Source organism: Siphateles boraxobius, unplaced genomic scaffold (assembly GCF_051911475.1).
Source record: "Siphateles boraxobius isolate OS27281-9 unplaced genomic scaffold, OSU_SipBor_1 92, whole genome shotgun sequence".
In the NCBI taxonomy this organism is placed as follows: domain Eukaryota; kingdom Metazoa; phylum Chordata; class Actinopteri; order Cypriniformes; family Leuciscidae; genus Siphateles; species Siphateles boraxobius.
Genome location: NW_027509222.1, coordinates 4,110,665 through 4,131,766, shown reverse-complemented (window position 1 = coordinate 4,131,766; position 21,102 = coordinate 4,110,665). Strand labels below are relative to the sequence as shown.

Genomic DNA, 21,102 nt, shown 5'->3' with positions numbered 1-21,102 from the left:
TCTACCTCAGGTTGAAAATAAATTTAGAACAAACTAAACACTTAATCATTTTGTGATCTATTTCAATCAAAGAGCCCTGCAGCCATTGACTTAATTTGTTATTTTTAAAAGAAAAATGCTGTATTATACATATAGTGTTGTGAAATTAATTGATGCATAATAATCGTGATAATCGTTAAATCGTGATTAATTCTCAGACAATAATCGTACTTACAAAATCTGTAATCGTCGCATCCCTACTCTCAACACTTATGTCTGTGATTTGCTACTACAATGATCTACTCTTCCAAAACATGTATATATGCATTTTTGACGCTTTTGACCGAACGCTTGCACAGATACACATGGAGCGTCTATTTACAACATGTTTGTCCCATCAATGGTATAAAAGCCGAAGCGCGTCCAGACTTTGATGTGGCTGGGACATATATTATTTTACTCACACTGCTGTCCGCCATCCCGTTAAAAACCTCTTTGACTTAGACTAGTTATCTTTTGTTCACGTTTCCCTCATTCATGTTGAGCGCCACTTCGAGGAGCCATGAAGTAGTGATGTTGGGAGCAGGAGGGGCTTGTTTTATTAATTAAAATATCGATATTTGGCTCCAGCGTATCAATTCTCGTATCACACAAAGGACAACGATATTTCGCCCTTAGTATCGAGATTCGGTCCCGCCCCTAGTGTATGCGTGTAAGCATCTGATACCCCTTTTCCACCAAAGCGTTTTGAGAGCCAATTCGGAGCCGGTGCCTGCGCGCGAAGCAGTTCTTTGTGTTTCGACAGCCAAAGAACCGGTTCTCGGCCAGGAAAACTGGTTCCAAAGCGGCACCAACTCTTTGCTGGACTAGAACCAGAGAACCGTTCTTTTACCACGTCATGCTTACGTCGGGGGCTTGGGGCGGGTTTAGATGTGTCCTAAACATCTTTTCTGACCGCAAAGCCAGGAGAAACATTTGCAGAAACACGATGTAGTCCGCCATTGTAATTGTTATGCTTGAAGTTGGCGCAAGCGTTTCTAGCTTTTTTTAAAAATTTTTTATTGAAAACATTATGTAAGCAAAGAAGAAAACAGTCACAAAATAGAACAAATAAACGGAGAGAAAAAAAAGACAAGACAGGTGTACATAACTAATCAGAAAAGATTACATATCAAAGGAAAAGATTAAAAGACTTACATATTTCAATTGTTTTTAAAGCCTTCTTGGTTCACGAGTTAGAGATAATCCCAAAGTAATGTTGTACTTGTAAGCGTTTCTAGCTGAGACGTAAAGCGACGTACACAGTGACGTAACGACGTCGTTCGCTGGGCGCTAGAAGTGGAAAAACAAACAGGTTCTGAGGAGGTTCGCAAGTTGAACCAACTCCGAACCAACTTTGAACCAGCACCAGTTCCGAACCCGTTCTTTTTTGGTGGAAAAGGGGTATGAGTGGCACAGTAAATGCTGTAAACTTCATCTCTGTGTATGCTGGACCAGATACATTTGCATCATTTCCAACATTTCTGAAGATGATTACAACATATCATTAGATATCTCAGCTGATGGATTTGTGTAGTGCACACTTCAGTTTCACGGCTTCTTCCATTTGTCACGCCGCAGGATAAGTTTTATGATGAGAGATTAGTTTTAAAGCAAAGAAAGATAACTTTTCAGCAGGCTGGTATCCAAAAAAAATTGAAGAAAAAGAAAAAAATATCTCAAAAGGGTTCTTAATGGGGTAAAATTAAGGACATTTAGTTGTAATTATATTCATTTGAGGATGGGTTAGGTCAAGAGTTGCACGATTATCTAAAAACTGCACAAAAAAAGTGGTTTACACATGCCATCTCGGCCTGCCCTTACAAGCTGGAGCTCACATGGGGAAGCACTTTTTTAAAACGTTTTTATATCAGCAGTCCTAGTTCCAGTTTCCCTTTTTTAATGATGAATACAGACTACTGTTATATCATCTCACACAGGCGCAGAACATACTTTATTGTTGGCCTTATTCTGTCCTCTTTACAATTTGTTCAAGTGCATCCTTTTATCCTGGACTGGCGATGTGAGGCGACTACAGTTGGCTTTCACTGGGTTTACTGCTTTGTAAAACTGTTATAACTAGGATATACATCTAGCAAGGTTTCATAAAAACAGCAACCAAGTTCTTAATTTATTGATGAATCCAAATTTTTTCTAGAGGTCGACCAATTCATCGGTTTTGCTGATATATCTGTACCGATAGTTGATTGGTGGTACTATGGGTTATCGGCAAAAAACCATACCGATAGTTTTTCTCGGTTGTCAGTTGCTGGAGTGGCTGAGAAGTATCAGAGACAATTTACTTAGACATGCCACGTCCTCAATACAACTATATTGGGAAAACCCGTAACGCCAAAGATGGTGGTTGTATGCACATGTCCCGCCCCTCCCGCTGGAAAGCCAATCGTCTGCTTTTAACAGTCAAGCCGGGAAACATTTAAGCCTATCGTCTGGTTCCACTGACGCATGCGCACAGTTGAGGTTTGAGACAGCGGAAAATACGTTACTGTTTGAAAAGGCGGCAGATTTGATATGCAGTGTATGTGTGCGTTGTGTAAATATCAGACTTACCAAGTCTCCCGGAAGTTCCTGGAGTCTCCCCCATATTGATAGTGGCTCTCTGATGGCCGGAAATTAGTTCAAATCTCCCGGAATCTAGAGCGAGCGAGCAAGAGCGTGCACATACTGTGCTTCAAACCATGTAGCACGCGCACGTCAGAGAGGGAGAGAACCCTTGCACATGCGTTGTAAAAGTATAACCTGTGGGGAAAAAAGGCGTTTTAAAACTTATTTTGGGGCAAAGTCATAACTTTTTCAGCGATTTTATTCATATTTTACTTCTGTTTCTATACATGCAGTTTTTATGACCTGGTGACCAGTGAAAGTGCAGTTCTGACTCTCTGTCCATTCATTTAGATAGGATCCTGGTCTTGTTAGTCCGAAATAGCTGCCCAGAGGCGTTGCCAAGATGGCGGCCGAGTGGCATGACTTGCCTAAAAGGACTTTGGAAGTATACAGAGCGAGAGTGGCCTCTAGAGGACAGATAAAAACTATCACAGGCAACCGCCTGTTGTTTATTTTAACACGCCAGTCTGCACAGATATCACACATGTCATGGAGAGCGCTGACACTTCAGATGCGCATTTAAAACACTGACAGCGAAACGTTATGAATACAGAACACTACAGTACATATTGCCACATCAGTAATTAATACATAACATAAAGTAATTAATTAGTTGAGTAGATGCTGCATTAGCAGAGAAAGAACAGAAGTATGTTTGCCGTCGAGGCTGTGAGGACTCTAAACATTTGGGTCAGGTTTGCGTGTGTTTGTCACATTGTTTTAACTGCTTGAGGTACTTATGTTAACGTTGCAATTGTTATCATCTATTTGCATTAGTTTATATCCAGCTGGTCACTTTTATGCATTCATGAGCCGGCGAAGTTGCATATTTAAAGCTAGTGACGTGATTGCTTTCTCAACATTGATGTGTTTATGTAGCCGTCAGAAACGCATTCAATTATTTTTTATCACTGCAGTGCATATTGTTATTTGGATTAGATAATGATCAAGTGTTCTAATATAGAAGCAAATAAAGTGAGATACTAGGCTATATTGTAATATAGGTCTACATTTATGTAATTTTAATGCTCTGGCCTTTGCAGAGATTGCTAGATGAATACCAGCGCCACACACAACGTGAGTCCGGCGGATATAAAAGAATAAGGACATTTCATTCTACCAAACTACACGCAAGTGCTGAATTAATACTCACACGGGTCAGTTTATTAGACGAATCAAACTTGAGGTAACGCAGCGCTGTTTCACTTGCTCTAACAGTTACACTATCACACTAAACAGCATTTGAGTGTGTTGAATGTTGTTAGTTAGGTTGTGTGTTGGCTGTGTGAGACTAAGTACGTTAAGCTAGATCAACATTAGAATAACATACAGATCATATTCTAACATTTCATCATGTTGAACTAAATAACATTGATTAGTTTTATGGACATTTGCTCACCCGTCTAATAAAGTACATGCAACTCGCGTCTCTGTCAAGTCGAAGTTAGTCGCAGACGTGGACTCTCGGCATCTTTTTGACTCAAAGTCTGCTTGCCATGGTCCATAATGTTTGAACAAAACAACAACAGCGTGAGCGTCCTGCTAGGCATAACAGGCCAGTTGTCAACATCTGTCGCCATGGTTACTATGGCAGTACGAGGTCAAACCTGGCGTAAACCGAGGGTAACGCGGATATGATGTCATTGACTGGCGACTCCTCACCCCTATTTACAAATAGTTTGAAACATTTGAGATATTGTAAGTAATCAACAAAACAAAATATGGGCAATTCCATGCAAAGGTCATCTTTACCATGAAAAAATAAAGTTTTAAGCAAAAGAACAAAACGCTTTTTAAGTTGTCCATTTAGGTCTGTAATATACTAGTAATCATGCTTTCAAAAAAAGGTATCAAAGACCCCCCTTTTTAAACTTTATTTTAACAGTAAGCATTTTGCAGAAAGATGGAGGCATGCCTGAGAAATACATATACTAATTTGGTCATAACAGCACTGCCTGTTGAATTTATAAGGGCTATAATAAAGAGGTCTTGACGCTTCAGTGCACTGTCACGTCCATAACGTTTTAAAGGTTTAGTTTATTTAATATGACAGTTATAAATGCAAATAACTTGAAACTTTATTTACAAAGCTAAATTATGTTTGTTTATTAGGATAGACAATTCATTTCACTACTTTGCTCTGAACAACCATAATAATGCGTTATGGACGTGACCGTTATGGACGCTTCATATTAAATCATGCATATGACTATTTGTGATCTGTTTCAAGACAGAAATGATTTTATATATAAACTTGTCCGCGTCTCATAACAGAAAATCAACGTAGGCTATGCCTCTCAGAAATATAGCCTATCTATGGAAAGATTGCATAGATCAAAACGAAAAGAAATAGGCAACTCTCTGATTGTGTAATCTGTATGTGCTTTTTCCACCACCACGTCCCTTTAGAGGCTCGGTACGATCACGCTGACAAAATAATAATAGGCTAATAATATTGCGTGTCAATTATTTTGTCAAATCATATTTATACGAAATAAAATGTGGTGATTTTGACTCGAGACTGTGCATTAAAATCCATAAACTGGCCGAAAACCGTGCGATCATTTAGACACAAAAAACGTAGGATTTACATGATTGCTAGTGTCTCACATCTACGGACAATAATGTCCATCGGTTCACCTGACTGTGGAGGAAACCTGTGATTTGAACTCCTATATGACAAACATTAATTGTTAATGTATTTTAATTTTGACTGTCTTCCGTAATAGTCTCTGCTTTAATGTTCCGTCTATGTGTTTATAGTAGCCTATTCACGTCCTAGTCGAGAGGCGTCCTGCAATTGCGCGAGGAACCTGATTGGTATAGGCGCGAAACAGGCGCCCTCTAATTCGCTCGCGCTTCCTGTCATTCAGGCTCAGGTTTTGACAGCTCGAAGATAGCGTTATCTCAAAGCTAAACTCCTACCACAACGACAGATGGATAAAATGGTAAGATGATACTAAAAACCGCACACAATCAGGGAAAATAAATTGAATAAAAATCTAGTTATATTGATGTCATATCAAATAGCCTTGTCACCTCAGAGTCATCACCTCAGATAAGATACCATGACAATATAACAACCTACTTTATAGCAGTGTGTGTGTGTGTGTACACACATACATATTCACACATACATATACATACATATACATCTGTTTGATCAAACAGATTCTATGGATTTCAGACGCGTCACATCCATAACAAGGTTTTTGTCACGTCCATAACGTTGGTTTTTCCTCATAATACACTTCATAACAATATAAATATTTTAAACATTGATATTTTTATGTTCAGCTAAGACCCCTTCATCATGTGGATAGCAATATTTATACATTGAATTTAAAAGTTCACAGACTTTAAAGGAAATCGAACAGTATACCAAAAACTCTGTCATTTCCCGTCACATCCATAACGCATGCATATTTTCCTTTTTTGTGGGTGCTTAAATGTATTTTAGAAAAACATATTTTGCCTGTCAATTCCCCAGATTGGGTGCTCTGAGAACATGCATTTCCAATTTAAATATTGTAAGAAGTTTTTGATATTTTACTTCAAAAATCCTACATATTGTACCTTTAACTAAGGTTAATAAATGTTGTAGAGGTATTGTTCATTGTTAGTTTATTAATTTCAAAATTTACTAATACGTTTTAACCTTAACTATGAACTAACATGAGTGATCAATGTGCTGTATTGCTCAAATATTAAAACATGCTGTAAAAATGTATATTGCATAATGCATATAGTTCATGAAAGCTAGCTACTTGACAAATGGGACTTGCAAACCTATGAAATTTACGTATATTTCTAGGTTATAGCTAAAGAAACACATTTGACCTGTAAAATTTTAATGTTTAAATAATTTTCTGTAGAATTCGTTCTGTAGAGCTTTTCATTTTAATATATTCATATTTCTATATTTATTTAATTTAGCACATTTCAGTTCAGCACTGTTTTACTTGGTGTTATGTTTGTTTTTTTGTCCAGTATTCATTTTGAAAATATCGGTTGATTAATCGTTAATCTGCAAGTACTGTCAAACCTAGATATCGGTATTGGTGAAATCTACTATCGGTCGACCTCTAATTCTTTCACCAAGCAGTTTTTCAGACGCGTGTAGGAGAATGGTTGTCAAACAACAGACGCACAGGTGCAGTAATAGTGATGGAAGGAGGCTACATGTGTGTTTATAGAGCATTTTACAATGGCTTTGAACACTGCTCAGCCAATCATAATCAAATACTAAGTGAATGCACACACAATAAACATGACATCTTGTACATGTGCTCCATGCAGAACTGACTCAATCCTCTTATCTATTGAACGCGTTCTGTTTGTTTCACAGGCTTGTGTCTGGTGCAGGAGACATCAAGCTCACCAAAGATGGGAACGTTCTGCTGCATGAGATGGTGAGAGCTTTACTACAATTCATTTAGGAACTTTACTGTCCTAAGTTATTGTTACTATGACATTAATTGTCTACCGCCTGTGTCTTAAAGATTGTTCCACGGGTGCAAGTGCAATATGTTTATGGCTCATTGAACAAGCATGAAGAACATTGTTTAAATAGGGGACTGAATAAGCATTTTTTAAAACTGATAATATGTGCATTTGTTAACTATATATAGTATTAGTGTGTGTGCTTGCAATCTGGACTTACTAAATGTCATTATGTGATTTACCAGCGTCACTTCACTGTCATTCATAAATCCTCTCCCTTGGCCTTTTGGGATAGTAAAGTGTCCATCGTATACATACATTCTGACTGGAAGTGTTAGGTCATCTGGGTACTTTTTAGCAAGGACATTTATTACTGTCACATATTATTTAGTTATTTATGTGATGTTTTTCACCTACTATATAGTAGGGAAGTATGCAAATTCAGATGCAACCTGAACCAGACTACATGAATGATGAGCAAGCAATCTCATTATTGGCTGCAGGATCAGCTTGTGCCATGCTTGATGTGAGAGTTGCAGATTGCCAGTAAAGGACCGATCAGCTCTCTAGAGTTTCATGATTTGAACTAGATGTTTATAAAAATGCTCCTCTTTAGAGTTGATTATTATTAATTGTTATTATTATTATATACCATGTTTATGAAATAATTACATTAGTCTGGGCGGGAATCTCTGTGTGGCGAAGCCTCAGGTGCTGTAACATATTAGACGTGTTCGTCATTTTGTCTGTGCGTTATAATTAGTTTTTTGGTCTGTGAAGGATCATTAATTCCCTGTTATTCAAGCCACTCTCTGAAGTGGCATATGTTCTTGAGCTTTCTCTTCTTTTTTCCAGCAAATCCAGCATCCCACTGCTTCATTGATTGCCAAGGTGGCCACGGCCCAGGATGACATCACGGGAGATGGCACAACATCTAACGTGCTCATTATTGGAGAGCTCCTCAAGCAGGCGGACCTCTATGTTTCTGAGGTGTACATGTGCTTCTCATATGTCTACTTTTTTCTGTTCAGAGTCATGTTCCCCTTTAAACCAGTGTTGTACTCGTCTGAAGGGTCTTCACCCCAGGGTAATCGCAGAGGGGTTTGAGGCTGCGAAGGAGAAAGCCCTTGAGGTGCTGGAAGAGGTAAAGGTCATGAAGGAGATGGACCGAGAGACGCTCATCCATGTAGCCAGGACCTCACTCAGAACCAAGGTCCACGTGGAGTTGGCCGATTTACTTACAGAGGTGAGAAACGTTGTTTGAATATTTAACATTTTAAACCAGTTATGATAGAACAGAAAATCCTTTGGAAACATGGGGGAAAAAGGATTTGTTGCTTGTCACTGTATCACAAGTTGTGCCCATGGCATTGTCTTCAAAGGGGACATGAAATGAAAAATGTGTCCTTGGTATTTACAGTTTAGAATATACTTTTTTTTTTTGCCATTAGATGTGCTGAGATGCAGTAAAACAATATATCCAGATATTATAATGTGCACTTAAAAATGCATTTAAAATCTAAATAATTCGTAAATAGGAATTATTCCCTGCATTTTTAAGAGTACTTCTCCATCAAACGGTTAATTTCCAGCGTTGCGTGTGTGCTGCTTTAAAGAGGAATGTGCTTTCTGATGTAAACGATCCCAACGCGGATGAGAAGCAGGGCAGACTGAGTGAAAATGCACATTCACTCTATCAGCAGGGCTATATTCACAATCTTTTGGGGTTTTACAAACGCATTTACCACGTGTCCCGTTCACACAGAAACTTAGTTAGGGTTGGGTATCGTTTGAATTTTAATGATTCCAATTCTTAGCGATTTCTAATTTTCATTCCAATAAGGTAAAAAAACCCCCTAGTAATTAAAAAAGAACAAATAAAAATATATAAATCACAGCAAATAGATACAACTGAACAAAGTTACGTTTTAAATAAGCAGTGTTTGAAGATATTCAGGTACAAAAACTAATCAAATGTAAAATAACACTTCACTTTATAAATAAAATATACATTACAAATATAGTTACAAAAGTTATTCATTCAAGATCGAGTGAATTTTCTCTGTCTTTTGTTGTTTGATTAGTGTTAGTGTCATAGAGACGGCAGCAGGAATATTAGTCTCCTGTCACTTTAAAGGTGCATAGCGCAAGTGTCTGAGTTTTTGCAGAACTATGCCCCCCTCAGGCAACAAGCGAAACTGCAACCAGAGTGTGTTTTCTTTCTTACGTGGAGTTTGCCTTGGGATTTTGAACGGACTACAAGCCGGTCTCTTTGAATCCATCTTCTACTTTAGTCGCGCGAGTTGTCTTCGCTGATACGGAGAATTGCGGCGAATACACAAACCTGCCAGACATAGCCAGGTGAGCGTGAGCGCGCATGACGTCACGCCCAGTCTCAAATTCCGACCCGAATCCCTCTTATTTATTTTACTGTACAGGATTATAGAGGCAATCACAGTGATCAGAGAAGGGCTCATTCAGCCCATCAGGCAATTGTTTATGCATGTATGGGTTAGAAAAATGGGTATTTTTAACATGAACTGTTGCGCAATGCACCTTTAAGAGCTGCACAATATACTGTTACTTTATGTGTGCAGCACAGAAAGCAGTGCTGGAGTTTAAAAAAAAAAATTTTTTAAGGCTGTCCATTTTCAACCACTTCCAGAGGCAGTTTAAAACACATTTGCTTTCATAGTGTAGACGCTCAATGCATTTGAACAACCACAACGTACGACACTACTCTCCATCTATTGAGCTAATGTGTAAACATTATGGAAACCGATTGGCTGAAGACCTAAGTTTAGTTTGAAGGAGAGAAATGTACCTTCTCTCTCACCATTCCTGATTTCTAAACTAAACTTGGGTCATACAACTATCAGAGCAGGAACGACAGCTGGTCTCCATGTTTTTCCGCAATCTCAGGTCGCATTCATACATAATTTGCTCGAGCTTATTTCATCCACTAAATCCAAAGATCTGAAAAAGCTCATTTAATTTTTTTATTTTTATTTACAAATTGCCATTTCCATGTGTCGCACTTTAACAGACTCCTACAGATTTAATGGGGTCATCTATATATTTGGTCAGTGTAATTTAAAGGCCTTTGCAATGCTAAATTGTAAAGCTTTTGCGTTTTCGTTGAAGGACGTGTTCGTGGCGGCTTGACAACATTTAATGTTTCAACGTTACTCAAGGAATGTGTTGTAACTCAGACATATATTGTCCAATCGGCCCCAAACTTCACATGTTAAGAGTCCTGGCCTGAAGACATCTACACTACAATCATCTTATAGTTGTAGCGCTACCTACTGGAAAGACGTGACATGTTTTAGGCTGATGCACTCATAGCATCATATTAAAATGTCATCAAGTGCTAAACATAGTAGCAGCATGCTAGCTACATTTAGCTAAGTGTTAAAGAATTTGGATGTTCAAGTCCTGGCCTGAAGACATCTACATACTAATATTCAGTTATAGTTGTAGCGCCACCTGCTGGCAACAGGAAGTGACATGTTTAATATTGTCACGCACTCCTATTATAATTTTAAAATATTCCAGCAAGTGTTAAACATGCTAGAAACATGTTTTTCACTGCTTGCAGCTTTAATAATAGTTTTAGAACTATATTCAGATACATTTTTTACCAAGCTTTACCATACCACGCCTCAGGATCGGATTTGGAATCAAACATATACGAGACTTATCACAGCTCTGGCTATCTCGAGCATCAAAACATCATGCATACTGTGGGAAGGGTATGAATATAGTTGACACAGTTTGTCAATCACCGCACTGGACATTTATTTGCATTTCTGAAAGATCTAACAGCCTCTGAAACAGTATGGAAAATTATTTTCACAAATTTGATTTGTGCAAAAACTTTACTAACTTCATAAGATAACCTCCAGAAACATGCATTTCATGACCCCTTTAATATGATAAAAAATGAATTGGATAGGACATGTTTCCCCTGTACATTTACATGTTTTTACTTCAGGCTGTGGTGGACGCTGTGCTGGCCATCAGGAAACCCAACGAGCCCATCGACCTCTACATGGTGGAGATCATGGAGATGAGACACAAAACTGACAGTGATACACAGTAAGACTCACAGAATGGTTTCTCCTCTTGTCAAGTCAAGTCATCCTCATAAATTTAGCGCTTTTAACAATGTAGATTGTTTCAAAGCAGCTTTACAGAGATAAACATATAATTTAAGGTAACAGAGATTGGTTTGGTTTTATAGTGGCTCTTGAATAATGTTTTTTCCAGCTAAAGTTGAATTTGATTGATTCACTTCAGTCTAAATGATCATTTGCTATTAAATTAGGGGCCGCTAAGACGACACCGTTCTCTCTAAACAGACTTTAAACGTGAACCTGTGATAGACACTGATGGCGTTCACATGCGCATTAAGGATTGATTCTATAGTTATGTGCGTTTGAATATATGTGTGCAGGTTTGTAATTCCTTACAAACCATGCCTAAAGAAACTACTTGTCTATATATTTTGATGCAGAATTTTTATTTTATCTTATCACTTTGGGTAGGTACGCGAACCGAAAAATTCCACAACGCTTTATCTGTAGAGTGGTATAGGGATCCTCCATAGGGAGATGCTAGATGGCACTTCAGCACTGCATTGTCATCGAGTCCAGGCGATGGTCCTTCGTCAGATCTGGAAACGGCCTGGATCCGGCAGGCTGCTGGAAAACCTCGGGATAAACAAAGACACTAAAATTAGCGTAGATGCCATTCTTCTTATGATGTAACGAGTACATCAGGATTCAAGGGAGGTGTTTCCAGTTCCGGCTGACCTAATCTATGCAGCCTAACATTTAATTATAGAAGTCGATAGTGTTATGTGAATGCTAGGTCAAAGAGATGTGTTTTTAGTCTAGCTTTGAACTGACAGACTGTCTGCTTCCCGGACAATGTTAGGAAGATTGTTCCAAAGTTTTGGTGCTAAATAGGAAAAGGATCTACCGCCAGCAGTCGATTTATATATTCTAGGTATTATCAACTGGCCGGAGTTTTGAGATCGCAATAGACGTGAAGGACTATAATGCGTTAAGAGCTCGCTCAAGTGCTGGGGAGCTAAACCATTTAGTGCTTTGTAAGTAATCAGCAATATTTTAAAATTTATACGATGTTTAATAAGGAGCCAATGCAGTGTTGACGGAACCGGGCTAATATGGTTATACTTCCTGGTTCTGGTAAGAACTCTAGCGGCTGCATTTTGAACTAGCTGTAGTTTGTTTATTAAGCGTGCAGGGCAACCACCCAGTAGAACATTACAATAATCTAGCCTTGATGTCATGAACGCATAAACTAGTTGTTCCGCCTACAATCCTCTTGTGTGGATTGTAGGCTTTCCTTAAAGATAAAGTTCACAAATGAAATTGTGAAAAGTGGTAAATTGTTTTGAACATGACAGAAGGACTTCTGTTTAACACAAAAAGTGAATATTTAGATGAATATCCTGGGCAGTTTTTTCCATATAGTGAAAGGGAATGATTAATTAACTCACCATGAACTGCATTAAATATAAAAACGCATGTCGTAGATTTCAGTTGCACATTTTTAGGGGGGCTGGGTGGTATTTTGTGGGGGTTAAAGCTCTCCCTAAAATCTTTAACGAGGATCATCATTAGCTGCTGTTTTATCTGAACTCTGACTGGTGGTGTATGGTGTATAACGCCACCCCTGCTGCTACGCCAGATTCATGGTTCACGGAAAAAGAAGAAATGTCTTGGCTTGATCTTGAATTTCTGGCCTCTGCCCAAGATATTGATCTATAAAGTCCTCTTGATTTCCCTGTCAGAAAAGTTACTCGTGTGGAATCAGTAGGGGTTGCAGCACTTACATTTACAACTGTTGGGGTTTATTTATTCTCAGGCTGATCAGAGGATTGGTGTTGGACCATGGATCCAGACATCCTGACATGAAGAAGAGGGTGGAGGACGCTTTTATTCTCACTTGCAACGTTTCTTTGGAATATGAGAAAACGTAGGCTTTACAAATGTTCATATTTAATCATTTCTAGTAGGTTACTGGGTGTTGCTAATCATCTATGAATTAGGAGATCTGTAATGAAATAATTGTCTGTTTTCACAGAGAAGTGAACTCTGGCTTCTTCTACAAGAGTGCAGATGAGAGAGACAAGCTGGTCAAGGCTGAAAGGAAGTTCATTGAAGACCGTGTGATGAAAATAATTGATCTAAAGAATAAAGTGTGTGGAGACACAAAGAAAGGCTTTGTGGTCCTCAATCAGAAGGTAATGTAATTATTTTAGTTTGGGGAATAAATGATTTTGAATCTTATTTTATTTATTTATACCCTTAATTCTATTCTCTAAGGCAAGCATCACTATAAGTATTGATGCGCATTTCACGCTGTAACTGGTAATATTAAGGCGGAAGAGAAGATCATGTGCTTCTCTTGAGCTGCGCCAGAGCGATCTCACGCCACAGCGCCAAAATGGTTGTGTTTTTGAATTTCGTAAGAAAATGGACGTAATTTGAAATCTGAGACTGTTTCATATCAATAGTAACAAAGCACAAAGATTATTGCGTTTATTGGATGGGATGCGCGCTACAATGTTCCATTCATTCATCAACTGAAAACAGGATGACTAGACTAATCGATTCTTGGGATTTAAGAATCGATATCGGTTCGTAGAAATGAGAATCGATTAATATCGAGAAATCTTTATTTTTATTTTTTATAAACCCAGCCCTAGTAAACAGACTCTTTGAATTAAACGCAGGTCTTTTGTACAGGTTAAGTTCAGCCACATAATCATAGTCATTAAATTAGCAATTTTCTTTTGACCCAGTATAACAACCACTGGTTAATAAATACTGAGAAAGTTGTCTGACCACACGGGTCTCTAGCAGTGAACCGCTCAGACGAGCACTACTCACATTTTCATGACATGTAGAAAGTTTTTTTAGTTTTTATATTCTTGTTCATGCATTTAAAAGAAGGTCCCTCAAACAGGATTTCAAAGTTACACTTCTACATGTTTTCATTAGACAAGTGGAGTGTCTGTTCTTTAACCCAAATGTATTTGTACAGGGTATTGATCCGTTTTCTCTGGATGCTTTGGCTAAAGAGGGGATTGTGGCTCTGCGCCGAGCAAAGAGACGGAACATGGAAAGGTATGAGAATAATGTTAGGTAGGGGTGTAACGAAACCCCTTTAAATTCTGATACCGGAGTTTCTTTTTTTCTGCTTAACTAATATTTTCTCATGCATAAATAAACATTAACTATGCTACTTGAATATAAATAGAAAACGCATACATTTGCATAATATTTTCAGGTTGTACCTTAGGGGCTTTCGCACAGGAGGAACCTTTTTCATAGTTCCTACAACTATTGGCGGAAGTACCCGCTTTTTGGCGTATTTGCACTGCAGGAACTGGGAACGATGTTAGTTTTAGGAACTCCTTTTGGGGGAACTAAATTAGCTCCTACTTCAGAGCAGGGTCTAAAGGCTGATTTATACTTCTGCATCGGACCTACGCCGGAGCTTCTACGCTATACACTACGTGTTTTCATTTATACTTCTGCGTCGTTGTCCGCGTTGACGCTGAATTACACATGCAGAGGGAGCATGCGAAACCCGAGGGAGGGGTTCTAGCAGACCAATCACAGCGCTTGCGTCCCTGTAGAATTGACGCGTTGTTACATTTTTGGAGAGGTGCATGTCAGGGTACGCCGAAGGGTACGGCGTAAGTTCGACGCAGAAGTATAAATTGGGCTTAAACCAGCACTATAGGAACTACCAGTGATGTAAGTGCAGCGCTGATTGGCTGAACGCACGCTAAACACCAGCACTCGACATTTAAAAAAAAAAGCTGTGTGTACACATAGATTATAGCCTATATATTAACTCCAGAAACTAGAGATGCACTGATTGATCGGCTGGCGATCTGGAATCGGCCGATTTTCACGTGATCGTGATTTTTCGCCTGTCAGTCTGACATATGCCGAGTTTATGCCGGTCAAACGCACTCGGGCACCGCATGATTAACATCAGCATCACACGTGCACACGGAACGCACAAGTAGGAAACCTCGTGAATTACGTCCGTTTCACACCGCGAGCAGGAGCGTCGGCTGAGCAGAGTATTTGCTGCGCTGCTCGCGCTCAATTAAAGTGAAGGCACACTTTTGATGGACAAAATAAATATTATTTCGCACAAAGTGCCCAAAATGCACTGAATTTGGATGTCTGGTGTGTTTTAACAAGAACTGGAGTAGGCTATGTCAGAAAAGAAAATTAATTTTCTTTTCGAAATGAGCACATTTTTTTAGTTGGATATTGGATGTGAAAAGGAAATGGTTCTTCCGTAACACTGCACTTTAGATGTGTGTGTGTGTGAATTCCCCACAGGAGTAATTGATTTAGTTCTATTTTATAGTGATTACTGTTCAAAAAAAGTTCTATGTAAAATATTCTACTAAAGAAAAGAGAGAAAATAAATATTTGTGTGCTGTAAAGTGGTTAGAAAAATGAAATTGGAATCGGCTAAAATCGACATCGGCAGCTCAAACTCAACGAAGAATCGGCCTAGAAAATTGTAATCGGTGCATCTCTACCAGAAACTAACTCTATAAACATGGACAACAGTGGTAGATTGACCTCTCAACCTTTACGCTGAGGAGAAAATCCAACGCAACTTTGAGGGGACCAAGCAAAACATGATTATGTATTTTTGCTCAGCTAGCGACATTGAGCGTCAACCACACGGCAAACGCTAATATTCTTTCATATACGGTTTACTTTTTTTAAATGACAGTTTTATCTGATAATGTGTTAGACAGGACTGTTAAACAGAATGCAAACGGACTGTGCTCGGGCTCTGGTGTTCTCAGCGCCGTCAAAATAAAACACAACAACAAGCACTTCTTGCGTCAATCCAGAGTTCCTACTGGTGCTGGAAATAACCCTACAGGACTACTTTTACCCTACTACCCTACTTTTAGTTCTCAGGGAACTATCCTGGAGTCCAGTTCCTATAACTACCCAGTGCGAAACACCCCATTGCACCCGGGGGTCCTCGACCAATAGACCAAGTCTGTGAAATGAGGTTTAGCACTTTATTTTACAGACTATTAGTTACATATTTTTTTATCATCTGAAACGTGATGTGACTTATATTCCAAAGTGACTTGTATAATGCATGGTTTAATCACTGTTAAACTATCAAAAAACAACCAGTACAATACAATTTTATAGGTTTATATAAAGTGTAACTGTTTTATTTATTAAACCAATGTAAAAATTGTAAAGTTAGTTTAAACATTTTTACTTTTTGCTTTTGTCAAAATTGAAAAGCAAAATCCCTCTTACTATTCAAAACATGTTTTCTTCCCATAAGGCTGTCTCTGGCATGCGGTGGTATAGCTATGAACTCGGTGGACGATCTCACTCCCGAGTGTCTGGGTCACGCTGGGCTTGTGTATGAGCACACACTGGTGAGTGAACCGAACTCTGACTGTGAGCTGACATTCAGACTGTTGTTCACTCATGTTTGGCTCTCTGTATCAGGGAGAGGAGAAGTACACGTTCATTGAGAAGTGTGGAAACCCTCGCTCCGTGACCCTGCTGGTGAAAGGCCCCAACAAGCACACGCTCACGCAGATCAAAGATGCGGTCCGAGACGGGCTCCGGGCCGTCAAAAACGCCATTGAAGACGGTAGGAAGACAAACATTACTTTTCAGTAATATACATCATGTTCTTTAAAGAGAATATCCCATTTCATATTGAAGAACTGTTTTAGTAATCATCTTAAAGTTGACAGTCCCAGTCTGAGTCAGGTGGCGTTTTCTTCAATCTGTTTGGTTAAACACTTTTATTCTGAGCATCCCTATATTTAGTCACTTCCTGTGTAGAGTAATACATCATAAGAGAGACTATTTATAGCATACACGTGTTCAAGGTGAACGTGATTTCACCAAGTACCACATGTTCCTGGATCGACATCTTTGTTGATCCTGGAACAACTTTCAGATCAACCAATCAGATTTGAGGGACAAGTTTACAGTTTATATCAAGTTTAGCCGTAAAACCAGGGTAAGGTGCTTCAATATCAGTGTTATTCATCTATTATTTCCCTCTGATTTTAGGGAAAAGTTATGGGTAGGATTATGTTTAGAGGTAGGGATAGGGTAAGGACTACATTTTGGGACAGGATTGTTGTTCCAGGATCAACAAAATATGTTGATCCAGGAACATGTCTTACTTGGCAAAATCATGGTGACCGTTGTTCAATTACCCTCTGTTTGATTACAACATATTCACATAAATGTAAAACTTCCATATGCCTTAAACCCTTTCATTGCCACTCATTTAAAGAGAATTTTATTCGCTCAACTCTAAAACGGCTAATGGTAATGCTAGCTAGAGATCCTGCGGATCTGTGTGTGTGTGTGTGTTTGCAGGATCTGTGTGGACTATAGTGGTGTTTCCTCATCTGTGTGTGTGTGTGTGTGTTTGCAGGATCTGTGTGGACTATAGTGGTGTTTCCTCATCTGGTGTGTGTGTGTGTGTTTGCAGGATCTGTGTGGACTATAGTGGTGTTTCCTCATCTGGTGTGTGTGTGTGTTTGCAGGATCTGTGTGGACTATAGTGGTTTTTCCTCATCTGGTGTGTGTGTGTGTGTGTGTGTGTGTTTGCAGGATCTGTGTGGACTATAGTGGTGTTTCTTCATCTGGTGTGTGTGTGTGTGTTTGCAGGATCTGTGTGGACTATAGTGGTGTTTTCCTCATCTGGTGTGTGTGTGTGTGTGTTTGCAGGATCTGTTGTGGCCGGGGCCGGTGCGTTTGAGGTGGCTGTAGCGAATGCTTTGGTCAATCATAAGCCCAAAGTAAAGGGTCGTGCTCAGCTGGGGGTGCAGGCATTTGCTGACGCGCTCCTCGTCATCCCCAAGGTACTGGACAAACCACAGAATAATGCGTGCGCTGTGTAAATCTTTTTGTGTAAAGATGCCTTTGACTGAAGCTTCTCTCCTTTTCAAAGGTTCTGGCTCAGAATTCAGGCTATGACCCTCAAGAGACTCTAGTGAAGCTCCAGAGTGAGTTCAAAGAGACCGGACAACTGGTGGGAGTGAACCTGAACACAGGCATGTCTCTCTCTCACTCACTCACTCACTCACTCACTCACTCACTCACTCACTCACTCACTCACTCACTCACTCACTCACTCACTCACTCACTCTAGCTCAAATTTTTTTTCTATGATGGCTCTAAAATAGGGATGGCGAAAACTAAAAATTTTCTTGACCGACCACCGAGCCTTGTTAGCCGGTTGAAACCGGTTAACCGATTAGTTTAAAATATGCCACGCTATTTGAAATAACAGCCATTTCGAGCCGCGCCTGCAATTTCGCAACTCTGTCGCGTCTCTCTCTGCCTCCCGCTCACACACACACACACACAAACACACACTGCCCCGGCGCCGCGCTTCCACTCACGTCACTTTTTTAAAATCCCCTACAGCGCGAAACATGAGTCCCGCAAACGCGGCGCCGAGGAGCTTGTATGTAATCGGAGGACAAATGGCTCCTTAGTTTTGAAATGGTTTGGGTACAAGGTGATCGCGTTGAAAATAAAGGCGTTAGTCTAGCGTTAGAAGCCCATTTGAAACATTGCAGCGGCTCATTTAAGAAAATGACAGCTCCGAAGAGACGCCACTTTAGTTTGAGGTAACGTTAGTGCTAACAATAATAAAGAAAGATGATGATCATCATCACCTTATCTGTTACCACTGAAATGTAGATGTAATGTATTTCTACAGTATTACTACTGTATCTAAGCACTGTATCACACAAGTTGCAACTTACTGTGTCATTCTTTTTGGTGAAATGGTCCCACACACTACGTTTCTTTGCACGCTTCATCCTGTCGTCTGCACTGGCTCTAACCTCGAGTGTTTTAGCCTGTAGCCTTTACTTTTCGCAAACCTTGTGAGCGCGCGAACCCAAACGCTGTGACCTCGCGCCAAATGTTTTTATTGGTTTATTAAGTACAAACAGGCGAGTTATGAAAAATTGAGTGTGAGGGATTTGTTCACTTCACACAACAATATCTTGGAATGAGATGGCTAACTGTAGTAGCGTTTAGTCCACTGTCTATAATAGCCTAATTTAGAGATCACTTTTTTTTTAACCGACTACCGACAACTTTGATCGGTTAACGTTGAGACGGTCAACCATCGGTCAAACGGTCATCGGTTAGCATCCCTACTCTAAAATACATTAAAAGTTTTTTTTTTTTGTGAAGACAGTGTTTAGTACTGTAAATCAGGCATGTGCAGTCGATATCTGTGTCTCAATCCCAAAATCAGTTGTATCTGTAATCGGATGAAAACGGGTCTAAAAACACAGAGATAAATGCAAATCTGAACAAATGATAAAGAATACAAAATGCTTGTCAGCTCAGCGAGAGAGTTAGACATATGTATCGTATCATACAAGGTTTGAAACATTTAAATAGACATATCATATAGTAGAAAATGTTTATGATTCAGTATCTTAGTTGATATTACTGCACATTTCTCAAAAATAAGAGCTTGACGAGAGGTGGAAATGCAGCTATTGATTTATGATCATTGCGCTAATTTCATTCATAGAGCTTACACTAAAATCACTTCATAAATGTGTGTGAATGAGTTTTATATAGCTATATAGAGCTCCCCTGGCTATGGCTGGCTGATAAAGATAATTATCACAATATAATTTGGTATTTATAAATAAATACATTTAGATAATGATAAACAGTTAAAGCCATGTATGCTGCTACTTAGTCCAATGATTAATTTGAATAACCTAATTTTTTATTAAAATTAAAACATTCTGACCGAGTTCTGTTGTTTTTACAGATGTAACCATTTTTGTTTATGAACATAAATGTACATCTTCATCCCAACTCAAACTGCTGTCATATGAGCATTTCTAAGAGATGAAAAGTGTAATATTATTAATAGTGCAGCCTGTGCTGAAGACACGTCAGAGTCAGGCAACACACACGTTTCATGACACAAAACCGGATCACCCGTTAGCACATGCACAACTTCAAATACATTTTTCTTTCAAGGAAAAATGACTAGGAATGTGTAAATAATTCAAAAACGTGAAGTGTTTGTCGAGAACATCTGCATCGTTGTGTCAGGTTTAATATCAGTGTGTGTGTGTAGGTGAACCTATGGTTGCAGGAGAGGCCGGTGTGTGGGATAACTACTGTGTGAAGAAGCAGCTGCTCCACTCCTGGTGAGACCCGTTCCTCTCTCTCTGTTACTCTACAGTTAATGCTGTCAGATCCCGTCTGCACTCTTAGAAAGACACGCGTGACCCGTGCTGGCAGGATGAGTTCACTCCAGGCAGACAAGTGAAAAATGTCAATTTTACATTTGAGGTTAGATCGAGCGCAATCCCGATATACACACGGTGCTGCGGGTCCTTAAAAAGTCTTAAATTAGATTAAAAAAAATTAAGGCCATAAAAAGTCTTATTTTTACTTATGTCTAAGTCAAATTGCCATCGAAAATTTTAGACCTTTCATATCTAAATGTTTTCCAAATTAAAACTATCTAATTAGCGTACTTTTTTATTTATTATTCGTTCTTTGTGGATTTGCTTGTTCACGTGACATTTCGCGTCACATTCGCGGCAGCATTACGTCTGTCTCCTGCACGGGAAACAGCAGCAGAGAAGGAGAAAGCTGGTTAATTTCAGTTCAATTGTAAGTTCATTCTTTATGTGTGTAGTGGTGTGCGATGTGTATTGTCTATTATGATATTGTAATCATTGTTTTACTTTAACGTTAACTATGTATGAGGGCGCACTGCAAGCTGACATCGCATCGTCTGTCATGCTTGCTTTCACTGCGTGATGTGTCAGTGCAGTTATAGGTATTTTCCCTAATAGACGTATAAAGTTTTTGTATTTTATCATATGTTATCATACAATATTACATCAGCAAGAGGGCTGTTTTCCCGTGCACAATA

At 39.1% G+C, this 21,102-nt stretch overlaps 1 protein-coding gene across 1 annotated transcript in view; it reads left to right on the top strand.

The window, feature by feature from the left end:
- The window catches only part of cct6a (chaperonin containing TCP1, subunit 6A (zeta 1)), a 30,562-nt gene that overhangs the window by 7,204 nt on the left and 2,256 nt on the right, over positions 1-21,102 (top strand). Inside the window, exons 2-13 of the mRNA XM_077224820.1 lie at positions 6,992-7,055; positions 7,942-8,076; positions 8,159-8,332; positions 11,084-11,187; positions 12,985-13,095; positions 13,204-13,363; positions 14,167-14,249; positions 16,477-16,573; positions 16,647-16,794; positions 17,895-18,028; positions 18,118-18,220; positions 20,293-20,365. Coding sequence (XP_077080935.1) covers positions 6,992-7,055; positions 7,942-8,076; positions 8,159-8,332; positions 11,084-11,187; positions 12,985-13,095; positions 13,204-13,363; positions 14,167-14,249; positions 16,477-16,573; positions 16,647-16,794; positions 17,895-18,028; positions 18,118-18,220; positions 20,293-20,365 — 1,386 coding nt within the window. The remainder of the gene's footprint in view (positions 1-6,991; positions 7,056-7,941; positions 8,077-8,158; positions 8,333-11,083; positions 11,188-12,984; positions 13,096-13,203; positions 13,364-14,166; positions 14,250-16,476; positions 16,574-16,646; positions 16,795-17,894; positions 18,029-18,117; positions 18,221-20,292; positions 20,366-21,102) is intronic.